Source organism: Porites lutea, chromosome 4, assembly GCF_958299795.1.
Source record: "Porites lutea chromosome 4, jaPorLute2.1, whole genome shotgun sequence".
Taxonomy (NCBI): Eukaryota; Metazoa; Cnidaria; class Anthozoa; order Scleractinia; family Poritidae; genus Porites; species Porites lutea.
Genome location: NC_133204.1, coordinates 29,560,151 through 29,578,898, shown reverse-complemented (window position 1 = coordinate 29,578,898; position 18,748 = coordinate 29,560,151). Strand labels below are relative to the sequence as shown.

Sequence of the window (18,748 nt, the reverse complement as noted above, 5' to 3'; positions counted from 1 at the left end):
TAACTATTATGGGATGAGCAGTATCCAGTAGCAACGCAAAGTAATCAATATTCAAGATATCGATTACCGCGAACTCCAGGCAAGATGGCGGGCGCTTCCTCGAAGACTAGAGTCGTATTGCTAAGTTGCGGATCTTTCAATCCCATTACTTTTCTTCACCTCAGAATGTTCGGTAATGATATGGTGAAGAATCAATATTCTTTGTATGTGTCTTTGCCATTTTGGTCTGTTTCCGATGTCAATATTTTGCTTTCACAATTGTTTGTTGATCTGACAGAATTAGCGAGAGATGCACTTCACACAACAGGGATTTACTCAGTTATCAGGGGATTTATATCTCCAGTAAATGATGGATACAAAAAGAAGGTTGGCGAATTTTAGATCTTTTACAATTTCAGTCAGGTCTACCTGAACTTAACCTACCCATTATTTGCATGTAAACTGATAAAAATTTGATTTCCAATTGCTTCCGCTTTATTTGTAAATATTTGCTCGAAATGCGTTTGATTACAGCCTGTTTCCGCCACCATTTAACATTTATGCATAACTCAAAGTGTTTGTTTCGACGTCTACTTCTTGCTCTTGTTTGGAGAAAAAAAATCGAGATGAAAAAATAAAACCGGCTTTTAGTGTTCTCACGAGAACGTGTGTGTGGGTGGGGGTGGAGTGGTGCAGGTGAGGCCGAGGCTACAAACTCTTCGAAATTTTTCACATCGGGCCTTTCTCCTTACCGCAAATTTTCATCTTAAGTGAGAACCCAAAATTTTGTTTTCTAAGTACAAATATCCCATACAGTATAGTTACAGTGTAACTGGTATTATAAATTTCTTTCACCTCACCATGTAATATGTAGTAGGGTTTCCCCACTCTCCCCACCCTAAAGAAATTAATGATAGAAACCGTATGTAAAGAACAGTTTCCAAAAACAAAACTGTGCCAAGTGACTGCTGGCTCACTCATATTTGGACATACATATGTAATCAAAGAAAAACAAGGTTTCATTTCCCTTTTCAGTTAAAAAAAACAACAACAACACTAACAACCTTTACCATATACAATTTCTTTTTCTTGCGAATAGAAAAAAAAATCACCCATCTGTGCTTTTATGGAGAACAAATCACTGTCCTGTTATATGATTATCCAGTCTAGAGGTGTAATTTCCAATGATAAATTTTGGGGCCTCCATATGGGTATTAACCTACAGAACTGATCTATTTTGTTGCACATTTCCATCAAATTATCGGTTTTTCTGGCAAAATTGTTGAATATGAACAATTTTTTGTGTAGTAAAGCTACTAGCAACCTCTGTGCAACCACAACAATGACAGAAACTAGAAAAATAAATAAGCAAAACAAACATTCTGAACGTGCAGCACATTAATTATTTTTTTTGCAGTTTTCTTTACTGTTATTGTAAGACTATTACTTTCAAAGGCGATTGAAAACAGAAATTGTGATGCAATCATCGCTTCAATCTTTAAGATCATCGCTTCATCAATGATGATTGTCATGACTTTAATTTCATCAGAAATACCTACATATGTATACAGAGGCTAAGTTTTATGTACTAGAATTACTGTGAAGATAAAGTAATATGAATTAATGCATGCTTGTTACATGTATGTAGGACCTTATCAAATCAGAGCATAGAGTACAAATGTGCAAGCTGGGAGTTGGAACATCTGACTGGATCAGGTAAAAACGACAGTGTTTTACATGTACTTATGATTCGAACCTTTAAGGGAAATAAGACAAGGGTTTCAGTTATCAGGAATTGGAGTTATCAGGGATAGCAACAAATAATGTGCACATATTTGACTCTGGGGGCTGGCGTTTCTCAAAAAGGTCCGGTAACTTTTTTGGCCCAAAGGCAAATTTTGAAATCAAGACCTGTTGAATAGCAGCACAGTTCCTAAGCTCACAACCCGAGTCAATTCGTTTTGCTTGGTCAATTGATAACCTCATTATATCATTTTCAAAATTATTGAAATGTTGGCCCTGTTTCCTCTAGAACAAAAATAGAGTTTGGCATCTGCAAAAAATCTGAAAATTTTGTACTCAGCAATTTTTTGTTTTTGCAACCTTGTTTGCTTCTGAGACGTGAGAATTTTCATTTAATCAAAAACATTGATTAAAGGAACTTAAATTGGTCATGTTCGTGAAATAAGATGAGCCAATGAAGGATAGCTGGCAACAAAAAAAGGGGTTTTTCGCCTAAAAAAAAACTGTGGGCCTCCAAAAATCTTGTCAACAGATTCTTTGAATTTTGGTGAGAGTTGAGAAAACTTTGTTAGGTGAAAAAAATGGTCGCACTAGAAAATATTGGCTTCCTGTTGACAGATTATTTGCAGTACAAAGAAAATTTTGCTTAGTGCAAACACTGGGCCTTTGATATTGAATGCGAACACAGCAATAATTTTAACATAAAACAGCTTTCCGGCCCCATAAAGTTAGTGGGAGTTTGAGAAATTGGCTGCCTGCTCCTGTAACAACAACTATCACTGAACTTTTTTTTAAGCAATCACAGCAATCACAGCAGTCATAGCGACCATTTGAAAACCAGGCTTTACTTTTCTGACTATAATTTACATAATTTCATCTGGATGATTCATTTCCTGCCTTGGCTATGTAAAAGGCACAACAAAGTTCAGTTTTTCTGTTCCTTTTGTGACAGTGTTCATGAATGGGAAAGCAAACAGCCAGGCTGGCTAGAGACAGTGAAAGTTCTTACTCACATAACAGATGAAGTACAGAATGATTTTCCAGGTTAGAGCTAGCTGTCATAGTTGTTTTTGGTACCGTCAACTGTCACTTAGAATGATCGATCCATTTGGCACAAGATCCAATAAAGAGGTGTCCTTCTCATGCAGGCTTCTTCAGAAAATTTTAAGTACAGTGGAAACCTGCTCTACAGACACCCGCTTAATACGGAAATTAAAGTAGAGGAAGAATAGAACTAAAAAGAAATTCATAGCGGTTTGATGTTCCCTTCCTTCTCATTTACAATGCATGTCCCAGGCAATTGAAATCTTAGTGTCAGCCCTGCACAAGGACCAGCTGGCTTGGTTAAGAGATATCTCAATGAAAGTTGTGTTCTGTTTTCCTTGCAATTGAAACTGTTGATGTTTACAAATTTGCTTTGAATTAGTTGTTAATAGCTCATTTTTCAAATAGAGGATTTTGGCAGAACCTGTAGACGAGTTTTCCCAGTTTTATTTGAACACTTTAAATTGATGGGCTATCATGTAAATTCATTTGTACATTTGTATGAATGTTAAAGCATCATAAAGGAACAATCAAAATAATATATTTTTGGCCGAACACGACGACTGGCCAAAGGAATTTTTGCTCAGTCAAGCCTCGTTTTTGAGCGGTCAAAATATTGCGCAAAAAAAATGTTGTGTAGTTTTCTATCAGTAAACGTGATAATTGCATTTTTACAATTTTAAAAGACAAAATCTAACATTTACTGGGTTAGAATAATAGAGTGTGTCACCAGTTAACCCTCTAAGCCTCAATATCAACCCACAAATTCTCCAAACTGATCTCCTTATACCGTAAAATTCCAAAAATAAGCCCCGGGGCTTATATTTTTCAAAGGCCCTTTTTGATGGGCTTATTTTTGGAGGGACCTATATTTGGGGGGGCTTATGTACAGAGGGAAATTTGCATTTCAAAATCAATTGGGCTAGCTTGTAGTGGGAAGGAAATTTACCATTTTTGCTTTGTTTTACTTTGTATTCGAGGGCAAATTCCAAGTACAAGCCCCCCGGGGGGCTTATATTCGGAGGGGCGATTTAACGGAGGGTTTTTTGCATATTTACAATTTTGTGGGACTTATATTAAATTTTGGAGGGGCTTGTACATGGAGGGGCTTATTTTTGGAATTTTACGGTATTTCCTTACAGAATTAGGTGAGAGAATTTTTTCAAAGATCAAAACATTTTATTTATATATCTCATAAACTTTTCTTTTAATTATGTATTGATATATTTGTTGGGAGAAAATTGATGTTGGGCAACATGACCAGTTAGTGAATTTTTTGGCCCGTCATGATCAAGATGCCATTCTGGCCGCCCCTTGTTTATTGACCAGCCGTTATTTTGAGCCCTAAGTAAGGCACAAGTTTTTTAACCCCTTGCCTACCAGAGCCAAATATGCCTAGCAACCGCCAGCCATTTCTCAACAACCGGAGTTTTTTTATTCAAGACAACTTGAACAACCAGGCTGTTGGTAATTTCATTTGTTTGAGGATTATACGTCCCCTAACTTAGCTTAACCTTAATCTTCTCACTAACCCAGTTATTGGGCTCATTTCAACAGGCCTTTAGTGGCCCCTTGACAGTCATACCAAACATCATTTCACAGGCCCAAGTCCTGTTGTTGTGAAGTTGCTTTGTGGAGCTGATCTTTTAGAATCATTTGCTGTTCCAAATTTGTGGAAAGATGAAGATGTAAGTCCTAGCATTACTGAGTTGAATTACAACCCAGTCTATAAAAGGATTTAATAACATTATTAATATGGAGGGTGCAAAGAAAATCATTTTTACAGCTTGCCATTTGAGCAAGCTGAAGCAAGCATTTACTAGCCCAGATGTCATTTCAACTAGCCCCAAAAGCATTTTGACTAGCAGAATTGATGTCACAGTTCTTCTTTTATTCGAATTCCTCAAAAAACATTACTTGCCCGTCGGGCAAGTTAAAAACAGAATTAACTTGCACGATAGCAAAATCAACTAGCCCCGGGCTATCAAACACTACTTTCTTTGCACACTGATATCCGGAAATTTCCTTACATGAGTTACTTCGTTGCTTACCATTATTGCTGACTGAAATTAGGCAGAGTATTATAATATGGAAGATTTTGTAATTTTTATACATGAAGCTGTGTGCAATTCTTTAAATACTTATAAATGGAGATATATTTGAAGTGGATATATGGTGGGGACTGGGGGGAGAGGAGACTGGGTTGCTAGCCCAAAAATATTTTAACATCACATTCAATACATGTACATGAAACATTGAGTAACAGTGCAGTCAGGCCCAAATAAGTAACCTTGTTTTCTAAATGAAAATAATGTTGTGATTGATGAAACCATTAAATACAGGGTTGTCAAAAGTAGCCGGCTGCCAGTGAAAATCGCCGCCTACTTGGTTAGTATCGGCCAGCTACTCTGCTTGGCATTTCTTTATAGATGGCATTTTTTAAGTAAAGTATCCCTGGACTTGCCTCTTACTTTGACAGCTCAGCTGTCTACTTCAAAACTTTCTGACAACCCTGTAAATGCATAACAGAAGCCCTCAGTGTCCATAAAATAGGAAGTACTGTAACTGCATGAAATAGCACGTGCAGGGTGTTTAACTATTCCATTTCCTGAGTCAAAAATTGAACGATGAGCTAATTTGAAGGGGCTGCCATAATTTCTAACTTTTTTTGATGTTACCTAACATTTGTTGCTGAAGTCTTTTATTATATTATAACCATCCTGCCAACAGATTGAAAAAATCGTGGGAAAACATGGTCTTGTCGTGATATCGCGGGCAGGATCAAATCCAGAGTCTTTCATCTATGAGTCAGACGTTCTTACAAAGTTCAAAGTAAGCAACTTAATTAAGTCGTACTAAGGACAGTTTTAACAGTTTTATCGCATGTATTAGAGGTATGTAGATGACTTTATGCACATGTATTACTACATGTATTTTACTGATACACAGAATAACATTCACATTGTCACAGAGTGGATAGCAAATGATGTTAGTGCTACAAAAATAAGGTAAAAAAATTAATGTCGTGTTGTTGTCAAAAAAAATACATGCCATAATGATAATGATTCCATTTATATTAGCTGCACCCCTGGGCGTCTTCACTTTTGATACGGCAAGGGATCAGAAGGCACTTTTTAAAAAAACCCTGGGGCTCATGTCTTGTTTGAGAAACAGCCAAATGTGCATTACAACACTTTGATATTTATTTTAAAAGTTAAACTACTGTGAATCCTCTATTAAGCCCCCCGGAGGGACTTATTTATTTCAAGCCCATTTCAGAGGGTTAGGGTTAGCGTTAGGCTTAAGAGACGGGGGGGCTTATTTAATTTAGAAAAGATGATGGTATCAGATCTCGATAAAGAACTATAATACAAAGGGGAAAAGCTCAAGTACAAGAAGTTTTAGGTCATGCAGCCGAGGATCAGAATCTAATGTGAACTTCCAGCTCGTAGATAAACCATTCCGGATCAGTCCACACAACGTTTTACGGTGGCGATTGATTAATAGTCTACCATTTATTACTGAAGAATAATTATGGGTGGGGATGGGGGGGCTTATTAACTTTCTTCCCCTGAAAAGGGTAGACTGCAAAACAGTCCTCATTTTTGCGTATTCAAGTACGCACAAGCAGTCAAACAAAAGGTCTAGAACAAGGCTGAAAACAGAGAGCGAGACTGGGGAGAGACACTGAAAATACGTGTTTTGAAACAACAGCCGCACATTCTACAATTTATCCGAAGCCCTTGGCTCTTTCATCTTTCTCCCTCTTCGAGGAGCAGGCACAGGCTTTGCTGTCGTACTGCCACTTCCACTCATTTTTGATCCTCCACTATATATACTACATTTCACTATATACACTACATTTCACAGAGAAGCAATGCTATAAACTGCTTTAGAATTACTGGATTACAGCGTCACAGTTAGAAGCCAAGTGCAGACAATAACACGCGCTTTTCTCCCTTAAAATCAGTCAGCGAGTGTATCAAATTCAAAAAAGAGTGCGGAGTTGTGAACAGATTTTTGACAACCTTTTTTGAACCCCTGATCGGAACAGACTCGTTGTGTGGAAAACGGACAGTCGGTTTTTTTTTCTCTCGCCTCACACACCCATAATATAGGGCGTGTGAGACTCGCGCGCTTTGCCACGTAAGACTCTTACGCCACGCTTTGCCGATTTCTTTACAGATTTCAAGAAAAAAATTGACTCTTTTGCAGTCTATGAAAAGGGGGCCTTATTAGAGAGGGAGGGGGCTTACTTGAGAGGGGGGCTTAATAGAAGATTTATGGTAACAATTTTACCGTGACATGATATTAATTTGAGGAGGACTCGGAAAAAAAATCCGAGTCCCAGATGGGATTTGAACCCACGACCCTCCGTGATCTAGTCGGATGCTCTAACCACTTGAGCTACTGGAGACTCTATGGTGAGCAAGGGCCAATTTGTGGGTCTCGACTGGAACCGCATCACGCGGCTACACAGCCAAGTAATGATAGGCCCACAAGAAGTCAAGAACTCACTAACAGCATCGCGCTGTCACCTTAAAGCATATCAAAGATGCGGCCAACCAACCTCCAAAGTGAGTATATTAAAGATGAAACAACAACAACATGATATTAATTTGAGGAGGACTCGGAAAAAAAAATATTTTTTTTGGCCCTTGCTCACCATGGAGTCTCCAGTAGCTCAAGTGGTTAGAGCATCCGACTAGATCACGGAGGGTCGTGGGTTCAAATCCCATCTGGGACTCGGATTTTTTTTCCGAGTCCTCCTCAAATTAATATCATGTTGTTGTTGTTTCATCTTTAATATACTCACTTTGGAGGTTGGTTGGCCGCATCTTTGATATGCTTTAAGGTGACAGCGCGATGCTGTTAGTGAGTTCTTCACTTCTTGTGTGCCTATCATTACTTGGCTGTGTAGCCGCGTGATGCGGTTCCAGTCGAGACCCACAAATTGGCCCTTGCTCACCATAGAGTCTCCAGTAGCTCAAGTGGTTAGAGCATCCGACTAGATCACGGAGGGTCGTGGGTTCAAATCCCATCTGGGACTTGGATTTTTTTTCCGAGTCCTCCTCAAATTAATATCATGTTGTTGTTGTTTCATCTTTAATATACTCACTTTGGAGGTTGGTTGGCCGCATCTTTGATATGCTTTAAGGTGACAGCGCGATGCTGTTAGTGAGTTCTTCACTTCTTGTGTGCCTATCATTACTTGGCTGTGTAGCCGCATGATGCGGTTCCAGTCGAGACCCACAAATTGGCCCTTGCTCACCATAGAGTCTCCAGTAGCTCAAGTGGTTAGAGCATCCGACTAGATCACGGAGGGTCGTGGGTTCAAATCCCATCTGGGACTCGGATTTTTTTTCCGAGTCCTCCTCAAATTAATTTTACCGTGAATAAATTATTTACTTAATAATGGTGGAGAATTTTTGAAACTCACTAGTCTATTCAACATCGATAGCTTCTGTCAGCTGTCACTTTCATTAATAAGCTTCTTCTACATCTGATTCAGAAAGACAAAAGGATCTTTCTTGGGGGTCATAATTGTTGGCTGATTTGCTTATGGCTTGATATTCTACTTGATCTCATTGTAATATTGTCTTCATTTCCTTTTTGTCAGGAGGTCTTTAAGAAGAGGTGAAAGTGTGAAATATTTGATACCGGATGAAGTGATTGACTACATTAAAGCAAATAACCTGTACCCTTCTACAAAGTAAACCATTTGCATTGCAAAAATGACTTTCCAGTAAAGTAGTTTAAATGTTCCAAATTGTTGCAATGAAATAAGGTCCTAAAGAAAGTCTTGATCCCAAATGATGATTATTTATTTTATGTAACACCACAGGATATCATCCTTAGACTGGATAGAACTTCACTACCAATCAACAACAAGCTTATTTGCATGACCATACAAGCACATACAGTATTGCAAAAGCTATTTTTAGGAATCAAAATTTTATTACAACACAGGGCAATTACGTTACTTTGATAATAATTTGTCATGAACATCAAAACAAGCTGAAATGTATTTTATGAATTGAATATTGACAAAGTAATTAGAAGAGTTCATCAGTTCATTTATCAAACTGTTTATAGGTAACTGGGTAATATTTGGAATCAGAGTCATGACTTTATAGTAAAATTCATTTCTAATCATAGAGTATGTAGGGCATTGGCGTCTTCCATTACATTGCATCCACAAAAAGGGCAATGCCTATTATCCTTCGTAGTAATACTAAATAGAAGTGAAATCCTTTTGTCAGTTAGAAGATTTGAAGTTCCATTTCTAAGAAACTAATGCATTACAGAGCCCCATCCTTTGGACATTTGTCCAAACTTTCAAATATCGAAAAAAAAAAAAAGAGTCAAGGTACTTATTGAAGTTTTAACCTTTCATACCTCCTTAATAATACAGTGGTTGTTATCTGCTGAACAGATGTGGGTTTATTTATGCAGAGGAAAAACAATAAAAATCTTGTTTTTGTTACTTTTGTAGTTAATTGTGAATTTCTGCTATCAATCCTGCTATCTGAATGCATGAAACAGTCTGCTTACAAGAGACACTTAAGTATGTTTATTTCTTAACAGTTAATCAGGATCAGTGCAACATTCCCTCCCCGAACCCAACGTTTTTCTGTAGGCAGTTTACCAGAGTCTCATTCTAATCCATCAATTATTATTATCAATTATTACTATAGGGTAGGGAGACAAAAGAAATAGTGGCAGGGGCAGATCCAGGATTTTTTTTTTTTAGGAGGGGGTGCACTCGTCTCTTGCTCTTCTTCAACACCAATAAACCACATAGTTTTTTTTTTTTTTGCAGAATACCAGTTGTATTAGAAATACGCAGGTCATCTCGGAGGGGGGGGGGGGGTACCCACTGCACCCTACCCCTAGCCCTGGGAGGATCAACCTAGGTTAAAAAATTTTAACCTGAAAAATCATTTCATTTTGACCTGTAACAAACACAATGTTCTTGGGACAAATCTAAGGTGAATCTTACAATTGTACTGAAGGTAAACATCATCTGGTATTTCTAGAGTTGGACGTTTTGCAGTCCTTGTGTTTTCAACCACCCACATGGTATTAGCAAAAACAACCTTTAATTAGGTAATTTAATTTGCCAGTAAAGCTGTTGTTGTCTTATGAGGCCAAAACCAATATTGCCAGGACTATGCTGGAAATTACACTTTTTAAAGTCTTATTAGATGGATCTATGTTGAGCAAAAATATGTGTTCAAATAAGGGTGCTCGGCAACAGAACTCCTCCAGCAGAGCCAAATCTCCTTGTGATGGGTAAACTTTTTAAAGGTCAGGTAATACGGGCAAAATTTCCACACAACTTGTCGCACAACATTGTTGCACTGCAAGTTGAAAAGCGTTGTTGCCCGTATTACCACCCTCGCTCCCAACTTGTTATGCAACAAATTTCGATGTTGCAAGTTGTGGTAATATGTTGCGCAAAGTAGACCTGAGTTCTACCTTTTGCAACAAACTTTCAATTTTATCATGTGCATCACAACTTGCTACACCTCACAACACTTGTGATTGGTCAATTCTCCCACACCAAAAACAAGGGAAAGATGGTGAGTAAGCGCACGCTTGACCTCGAGCATATCTGATTTGGGCAGGAAGTAAACATGGCCGAGGTTGTGGAGGTTGAGAATGTTGAGACCCAGGAATAAGTATCGGCTCCTGTGAGGCCCAAGATTGTGAATTTATTAGTGAAAAAATATCATAGGCCCAAAGAAAAGATTTGTGCAAAGAACTTGAAAAGCACCCATGTCTGTGGGAAACGTGTGGACCAGAGTATAAAAACAAGCCACGGAGGCCAAGAGCTCTGGATGAGTTATGTCAAAAATTTAACATCTCACTTAACTGTCTTAAAAAACAACTACACAGCCTTAGAACGGCATTGACAAGGGAAGTACAAAAAGGGACCACAGAAGGTCAACAAGCCATTTTGTTTGCTGACACAAAAAAACACTGTTGACCAATCAGAACACATGATTTTCTTTAAGAGCCGCAACTTGCAACATCGAAATTTGTTGCGTGACAAGTTGAGAGCAAAGATGGTAATACGGGCAACAGCCCTTTTCAACTAGCAACGCAACAATGTTGCGAGATAAGTTATGCGAAAATGTTGCCCGTATTACTTGACCTTATGTGTTACAATGTTTTTCAGTTTCAGAAATGAAGCAGCTTACATTAAATTCTAACCTAGGAATTATGACACTAACTACACCAGAACAACGAACAAACAACATTATAAGCATTCAGCTTTTGGATGGGTTAGAGAACAAGCAATACATTCCAAGCTGAAAACAACGGTTGATAAAAGATGCAGTGTAAAATGCAGACTGTGAACTGACTGTGGACCATTGTTTTTTGGGTACAACAATGGGACTATTGTTGTCACTTTCTCATTTGCATGGTGAAGACAGTAGTCCACAGTCTGCGTTTTACACTGACCAGTTGCTAAAAAGTAATTTTCCATTGATAACAATTGGGGCTACAGACTTAAAACAAAAACCTTTATTTCCTTCAAACCTATTGTACTTTCTTTTTTGCTTTGCCACAATACATGACTTCTGATAGACCTCCCTGGAATAACTGAAGCACAGACAGACTGTAATACAGACACTAATCCCAACATTTATTTTTGTAAGTTTGGCAAGTCTTTTACTCATCTTTAGCAAACTTCCAACAATAAATAATCTTTTAAATTAACTCCCTGTACAAGCTTGGAGAAATACATCAAAAATATGATATGTAGAATTGAACCAAATGGCTTTCATACACAATACTGTTAAAAATATATTAATATTTTTATCTAATTTACAGTGACAAACATGTCTCCAAAATTAATATCCCAAAGAAAAATGAAAAAAAAAAATGAGACTTTTGAAGTAAATAAAATATTGGCTATTGCAACTCCAGTATGTACATGTTAATGCAGATAAAGAGCTTTTACAGTTAATATGGACACAGAAATTTTTAGCAGCTCTGCAGATTTTTCCCAGAAATCTGTCAGGCCAAAACGTCAAAATGAAAAATGGTGAATCCTTCAATATTTTTCATTTGAAAGTCTTTGTCAAACTATTATTGTACCCAAGTGGCTAAAAATCAAAATCAGCCCCTATAGATTTGACTAACAAGAATGAGAAAGAATTTAGAAATCTGTCCTAAAGTTATTCTCCTAGAACTCTGACTCTTTCTTGCTGATCAAGTTGCCCTCTAGCATACAGTGACTTAATGTGGATTTCCACTGTCGCGTAACTTTAAGGTGCATAAACAGAGGCAATGTATGGAAAGTCACGTGTACACGTAAAAGTTGAACCTCGCTCAACGAACATACACACACAAAAATTTTGAGACAGTGAAAATCCACCCTAAGAAAAAATAACACTGGTGTGAGGATTACATGAGGCACACAAACTTGGATAAAAAATCCAATCCATAAAATAAAATTAATGCCATTGACATGCAAAATAATACTCAGTTGAAGATCTACATACATGTAAAGAGATTTCAAACAATATTTTGACAATTCCTTCCTTTAATGCATATTTGCAGTCTAGGCTAATGGGGCACAAAAAAATTTGTAGGGCAACACAATCTTTCCTCATTAGTCTTGACTGCATTTGTTTACAACAATCGGCTCTAAAACAAGGGTCAATTTAATAAAACTTTTACAGACTGTACAATAGTTACAAATGCAGCTATTGTTTTATGGTCTGAAAACAATAGCACTTTACACTCATAATTTTACACTTGTAAAAATTCGATTAAATTGACCCGGTAATAACTAGTGCCTAGAGTTCAAAATATATTACCCTGCCTAGCAAGTATTCCTACCTGTAACACGATGCAAAAACAAGCAAAAAAAGAGGGCTGGAATACAATTAATTAATTAAATATCTTGAAATTTCTGGGAGCTGCCTTCTGAACCCTTTTAGACCCCAGTATCCAGATACAAACTCTGCAGACTGATCCTCTATACATCCCCTTAGAGAATCAGTTGAGAGAATTTGTTTACAGATCAAAGCATAACCATTATTAATTCTCATAACTTATGTATTGATGACATTAGGAGAAAATTAATGTTGGACACTCTTGGGTCTTTAAGAGTTCAGAAGCTTCTAGTCGGGGGAAGAAGGAGAAATAATATCGAACCTCTTGAGGGTTACACTGATTTGGATAGTACAATCCATAGTCAACCTTTCACCTTCTGGGATGTAATGCAGAATAACAACTTGCTCATCACATAAGAGATTACTGCAAGATGCAGACTAGGGCTTTACCCTCTGAGTTGATTGCTGTATTGTACAGTACCACAGGGAGTGTTCATGATTGACAATCTTAAGCTACCTGTACACAGTATACATGAAAGAGCTGCTTTCCACTGAACTTGACATTGGTCCGAGTAAACTGTCTGAACTATTGTAGCTGCAAGACAGGGATTTTGCAGAACTTACATCATCAGACTCACAAGTTGTAATACTTATAGCAGGTGAGGGTATGTCCCAGTTAGCAGACATCAAGGCACATTTTTCACTTGAACATACATATTCCACATTGTCTTCACTTGCATTTGTAAGTTCGTGAGTGTCTATAAGCTCCTCAACTGAAGCATGCTCCCCGTATTTTCCGTCAAGAAATCCATCTATTTCCTGTACTGGAAGCTGAGTTTGTAAGAACAAGTGAAGTCCAGCAAATGAAAGGAAGTCATCAACTTTAACAATCCTAGCAAAAAAATATCAACAACATGACATTATTTAACTCTCAGAGAAAAGGATTTTCTATTCAATAGTGTTTGAATTGTGTCATACACATTGTAAAAAGCTCTGCTGGCTTTATCCCCAACAACCTCTATTTTGAATATCTAGAACGTTTAGTTCACTAAACAAAAGAAGAGAGCAAGCGACGGCAAAGATTTGACAACTGGCCATCAAGTGTACCAGCAGAAGTTCAAAAATACTTTAGTACATATTCTACATGCACAAATTATTAGACAGAGTGGGTGCAACGATTTCTTTAGCTGATCTGAGTTCCCATATAAAATGGGTTTAATCCACTGGATAATGTAAAATTGGTTTACAGAAGGGACTACTACTTATCCATTGGGGAACGATATTATTTATCGGGTGAAAGGGGCTATCCAACCTTTGAAGAATTGGGGCAAGATGAACGAGGACTGGACAACTAGAAAAAGGATGTTGTACGATTTAGCAAGTCAAGCTTATGAATACATACCACACTACTATAGCACAAACATTGTTTCTGGAGAATAAACAGTAGCCTTTGGTTCACACAAAAATGCTCTCTGTAAAATGAATTTTTATCTCTTTTACAACTCACTCTATTAAAAAATCCTGTAATCCTTGTTGTCTTGCGTCAACCACTTCTTTACTAAATCTTCCAAAATAATTCTTGGGGGGAAGATCTGGCACGGTTCTGTTCCTGAGAAGACAAAACAAACATATTAGATTGAGTATCATCATAAATACTTTCCATGAAAAAATATCAGGACATTTTCAAGGAAGACCCCTGTGACACAAACAATATTGCCATTGAAAAGAAAAAAAAGGACTTGCCTTATAATGAAACGCAAACTGTACATACCATATTTATGAGTAAAAAAGATATTTCTCAACTAAATTGCATCTTAGTTATTTAAGACCTAAGTCATTTAGATGTGTCATTTAAATGGACAGTTTGTGTCTTATTAGGATGCACCTTATAAAAGATGTCTCATTTTTCATCATCTAATTGGCACTCAATGTTCTTTACCCCTATTATCATAGTAGGCCAGGACACCGAAATATTACTTTTTTATACCAACAAGGGGGGAAGTAACATGGACAAAGAATTTGACAAAGAATTTGAATGTGTTAGTTACAAAAAATTGCCGTTCTCTCCTTGCCTTTTCAACGCCTTCCTCAAAAGTTTGCCTGGCTCGCACGTAACATGCTTGCAGCACGGCAATCCTGGGGGACTACTAGCAGTCTAAAAATTTTGACACTGTGAATGCTGGCATCAAAGTATAATCCCAGATTGTTGGAAAAAGAGAAGTTTTATGAGAAGTGCCATTTTTGTTGCCTTACTTAGGAGGCTTGAGCTAACACTGAGCACAAAATTTACATCAAGAGTAATAATTTGTATGTATGCGAGCACACATACAGTGGAACCTGTATAGATCAAAGTCCTCTTTTTGCCCCAGCAATAGTAAAATGTATGGAGAAGAACCTTGATACAATGAAACCTCAATGTAGGGAACAGATTTTCTCAGTCCCTTGGCCTTTCGTCATATCAAGGTTCCACTGCACAAGAAGAACAGAAGGTTTTGAAATTCTCCTTTTTTATAATACAAATAATTATTGTATGCTTTTTGTGGCTGCCCTAACTAGTAAAAAAGCATAAATCTTATACTTGTGCCATAAGGATCCTCCTATTGTGGACATTGCACCCAGGGGTAAATGTGTAAACCATTCAACCCTTTAGCTCTTTTTTATGGAAATCAGATATTTCCATCTCTCCACCATCACTTACATTCCAAATCCGTTTATCTCAGTACTGCACAATTTTGCTCTGAGCCAGCAGAAATCGGAATACCTCCGTCTCACACTAGAAAATTTTCTGAAGAAAGCTTTATTGTTGGTCTGAAAGAAAGAAAGCCATGTTTAATTGACCGCAAAAATTACAAGTATTTAAGCCATCTTCAAGAATGCGTTAGATTATTTTTACATAAGCTCATGTTAGCTGGATGAATAACGTAAGACGTAAATTTGCCCTTACAAATGGTTAAGTTAGCAATGAAGTTACACAGAAGATGAGCACCAGCATGATAGAACTTTTCCTCTATAAGCCTTGGCTCATTTATACACGAGTGAAAAAAAAATTAGCGCCTGATGTTAGTGAATTATCTTCATAGCCAAGAAGGCCTCGTATAGCCTTCAGCGAGGGTTCGTAGCAGAAATGCAGAGAAACAGAGAAACTTACCTCGATAGTTATCTCGTAGTCGACAAACTTTTTAGTATTGCAACCATGAAGTTTAGGTTGAGTGACCTTAACTTTCACAATCTGAGGGTAAAAATTCAAAAACACTGGACGTTACGTAAACGCCAACCGTACACAAAAGACATGAAGTAAGTTCATTTCCAAAATTTGCTACAAATTAAAATTTCAATCTACTATCTATCGATCCATATGTCGCCCTAGAAAAAAAAATTAAATGACTTGTACTTTGCAATAAAGGCTTGATCAAAATCAGTTTCTTGAAAGCTAAATTTGATGAGAGCGCGCGCCAAGCTGATGAAATACAACGACATGTTTACCTTCGCTTTCAATCGAAAACGAAATTTTACACACCTCCGTATCCTCCACCGGCGTTATAGTCATCGTGTTACAATTTTTGTCCCCGGTACGAGGTCATATGATGATTTTTACGAAGAAAAAGAACAGACTTGTGATCAAAAATCTCCAACAAGGAACTTTCACATGAAAGGACACTAAAACACTACGCCGGTGTCTTTTATAATTGTTTGGCCTGACGCAATCGGCACAAGTGAGGCACGTGATGACGGCACATGACTTTTGACCAATGTCCAACCTTGCGTTACATAGAGCGTGACAGTAACAGGTGCTAAAGTCCCTTTCAAAAGATTTCTCATAAATTTACGTATTCCACAGTCAAAAAATTACCAGGCAAATTTTCAAAATTCCCTATTAAAAAAAAAAACAGGAGAAATCCCAATATGAGGAAACCGTTGACTTTTAACTCAAGTATCAAAATACACTTAGCGAATAAAGGATTTTGTGACAAAATGTCAGTCACTTTCAAAAAATAAATGTTACAACAATAGTTATTTTTGGACAAAATAATACTAAAATCTGTTATTTCCAGAATAACGTTTGCTGTAATTCTGATCGAGAATAGCAGAATCTTATCGTGATCCGCTTTACGAAGTATTAAAATTCTTATTGACTGGCTGTGTATTAAAACTGACTAAGAGGAAGTGACCAGTGACCACGAAAGACTGTATACTGAAAAATAACTCAATAAAAATAAAGATGGACTGAAAGGATGGAATCTCTCAGTAATGAAACAAACCTTTGAGGATCCCGGTTTTGATCGAGCTTTATCATCCCTACGATCTCTTGGCGGCTCCGCGGCCTCTGCTTGTGCTTCTCGCTTGGTCTCGCTTGCATCACAAGATTTCATTTCTCGGGTGGACTCTTGTAGACGCAGTTTTTTGTGATCTCTTTGCATAACACTGTTGTCATTTCAGTGAAAACTGAAAGGAGCGAATCAGCCAGCGTTCAATCCCTTTGGTGGTATAGTTAATGTTTTGAACCCCGTAATTTTCACTTTTTCATGTGCGGAAATTGGCATCCGTCACGATTGTAATAGATTGCTCGGGCCTATCACTTTCTCCACTTCCGGTACGCTCTCTTGGCCACTGCACAGGCTCCCCAGTGAGGTTCGCCGTCGACTTGTGGAAGATGGGAAGTAATAGAGACTTTTATCCCCCTTCCTATAGCTACTCTCCCGTAATGCTTGCTTCCATCTTATTGCAAGTACATGCGAAATGCACTATACCAGCCTACACCTTACACGCAATCGGCGTCCACGCGAAAAACGGGAACCGAGGACGATTATATTATACCTTAGTTTTAAGCGCCCTCTCATTAGCTCTCAGCTAGTACCAAAATATAAATAAGAACGCTCTTAATAGCGGTGAGTCTTGCTTGCTTGAAGATAAGTTACGTTATCAAAGGCGCTGGTGCTGTTACGCTTTTTTTCGTTTTCAATAAAAAACGAGTGTTATATGTCACAATGTAAATACTCAAAACGCGCAAATTGCAAGGAGAGACCCCGGAGAGACATGCCGCACATCTTAGCTTCACGCCGATTTGAGACTTTTGAAAACCTTTTACATACTAGTATTGATATTGCTCCAGTGTTCCTTGGGTGCCAGAGGCTTCTCATTTCCGGTTTCGGTTAAGTCTTAAAAAGCGACCTGGCTGTTTTATGGGTTATACCACAGGTAGCCCAAGCTCGAAATATGAGCATCGGCGAGCATCGGCATTGTTGCGTAACATTCAAAATATTAGGATTTGTATGAGAAAAAAACCTATCGTTTCTGTATCCTACGAAAATGAAAGGATTTCAATAAAAAACAGCTTACCTTACTTAAAATGTGTGTTACGTCTCTACTGTGTAGTCCCCGGGCCGATTTATGGCCATTTTATGGGTTTTTATGTAAACGGTTTTCTCTCTATATAAAGGTTTAGAGAAAACCGTTTACATACTACTAAACCCACCTGACCCATAAAACGGCCATAAATCGGCCCGTGGACTACACAGAAGAGACACATAGGTTACAGAAACGATAGGTTTTTTCTCCATACAAATTCTGGGCCACCTGTCATTCGACACTTGACTTTTTAAAGACCAAGCTTAAAAAATCGATAGTGAGACCAACGTTGGAATACGGTTGTGCTGTATGGGATACGTATAGAGCATATCAGAAATCATGGCTCGAACAGGTTCAGCGCAGGACAGCACGCTTCGTAACGTAACGAAAACGTACACGAAAGAGGAGGGATGCGTAAGCAAGACCCTAAAGCAACTGAATTGGCCAACTCTCGAAGTAGCTGAACTGACACTGATGTACAAATGTGTTACCAACCAGGCCGCTATTGATATCCCCTGCTATATGTACAACATCAGTCTTCCTTAAAAACCAGAGCACCTCATCCACTGAAATTTATTCCACTTCAGCCATTCTGTGACACGTACAAATACAGCTTCTGGCCGAGAACTATCATTGACTGGAATAGCCTGCCATCTGATAGACTGTTCACAGTCCTCTATTTTTCCGTAAGATCGTCGAGATCAAGCTTTTTGCGTTACGGGCTGCCATCTTGCATGAGTGTCAAAACCACTTATGGGACGGGGGCGGTTTGGGAGGAAGCG

General features: G+C 38.0%; 2 protein-coding genes across 3 annotated transcripts; one reads left to right on the top strand and one right to left on the bottom strand.

Moving 5' to 3' along the window:
• Positions 1-54: 54 nt before the first annotated feature.
• LOC140933240 (nicotinamide/nicotinic acid mononucleotide adenylyltransferase 1-like) lies at positions 55-9,253 on the top strand. Its single transcript, XM_073382761.1, has 8 exons — positions 55-172; positions 278-366; positions 1,628-1,695; positions 2,675-2,766; positions 4,369-4,454; positions 5,497-5,598; positions 5,716-5,774; positions 8,387-9,253. Exons 1-8 carry the CDS (start codon positions 85-87, stop codon positions 8,481-8,483), a joined length of 681 nt encoding a protein of 226 aa, XP_073238862.1. The 5' UTR covers positions 55-84; the 3' UTR covers positions 8,484-9,253.
• A 2,147-nt stretch (positions 9,254-11,400) lies between these two features.
• On the bottom strand, positions 11,401-17,180 carry LOC140933238 (sorting nexin-10-like). Of its 2 annotated transcripts, none has more exons than XM_073382757.1 (5): positions 16,880-17,180; positions 15,769-15,849; positions 15,319-15,428; positions 14,128-14,229; positions 11,401-13,512 (listed from the first exon to the last, which is right to left on the bottom strand). In XM_073382757.1, the coding sequence occupies exons 1-5, from the start codon at positions 17,036-17,038 to the stop codon at positions 13,134-13,136; spliced, it is 831 nt and encodes a 276-aa protein (XP_073238858.1). In that variant the 5' UTR covers positions 17,039-17,180; the 3' UTR covers positions 11,401-13,133. The 2 variants fall into 2 exon arrangements, with proteins under 2 accessions (XP_073238858.1, XP_073238859.1); XM_073382758.1 differs by lacking the exon at positions 16,880-17,180 and adding an exon at positions 16,138-16,272.
• Positions 17,181-18,748: the final 1,568 nt, after the last annotated feature.

Bases quoted from the DNA above. Each gene is read 5' to 3' on its own strand.
- LOC140933238 (XM_073382757.1), bottom strand. From the start codon at position 17,038: ATGCAAAGAGATCACAAAAAACTGCGTCTACAAGAGTCCACCCGAGAA. The intron at 15,429-15,768 runs GTAAGTTTCTCT...TCTTTCTTTCAG, and splicing joins ACTACGAGATAACTATCGAG to ACCAACAATAAAGCTTTCTT. The intron at 13,513-14,127 runs GTGAGTTGTAAA...TTTTTTTGCTAG, and splicing joins TTACAGGATTTTTTAATAGA to GATTGTTAAAGTTGATGACT.
- LOC140933240 (XM_073382761.1), top strand. From the start codon at position 85: ATGGCGGGCGCTTCCTCGAAGACTAGAGTCGTATTGCTAAGTTGCGGA. The intron at 1,696-2,674 runs GTAAAAACGACA...CTTTTGTGACAG, and splicing joins GGAACATCTGACTGGATCAG to TGTTCATGAATGGGAAAGCA. The intron at 2,767-4,368 runs GTTAGAGCTAGC...ATCATTTCACAG, and splicing joins AGTACAGAATGATTTTCCAG to GCCCAAGTCCTGTTGTTGTG.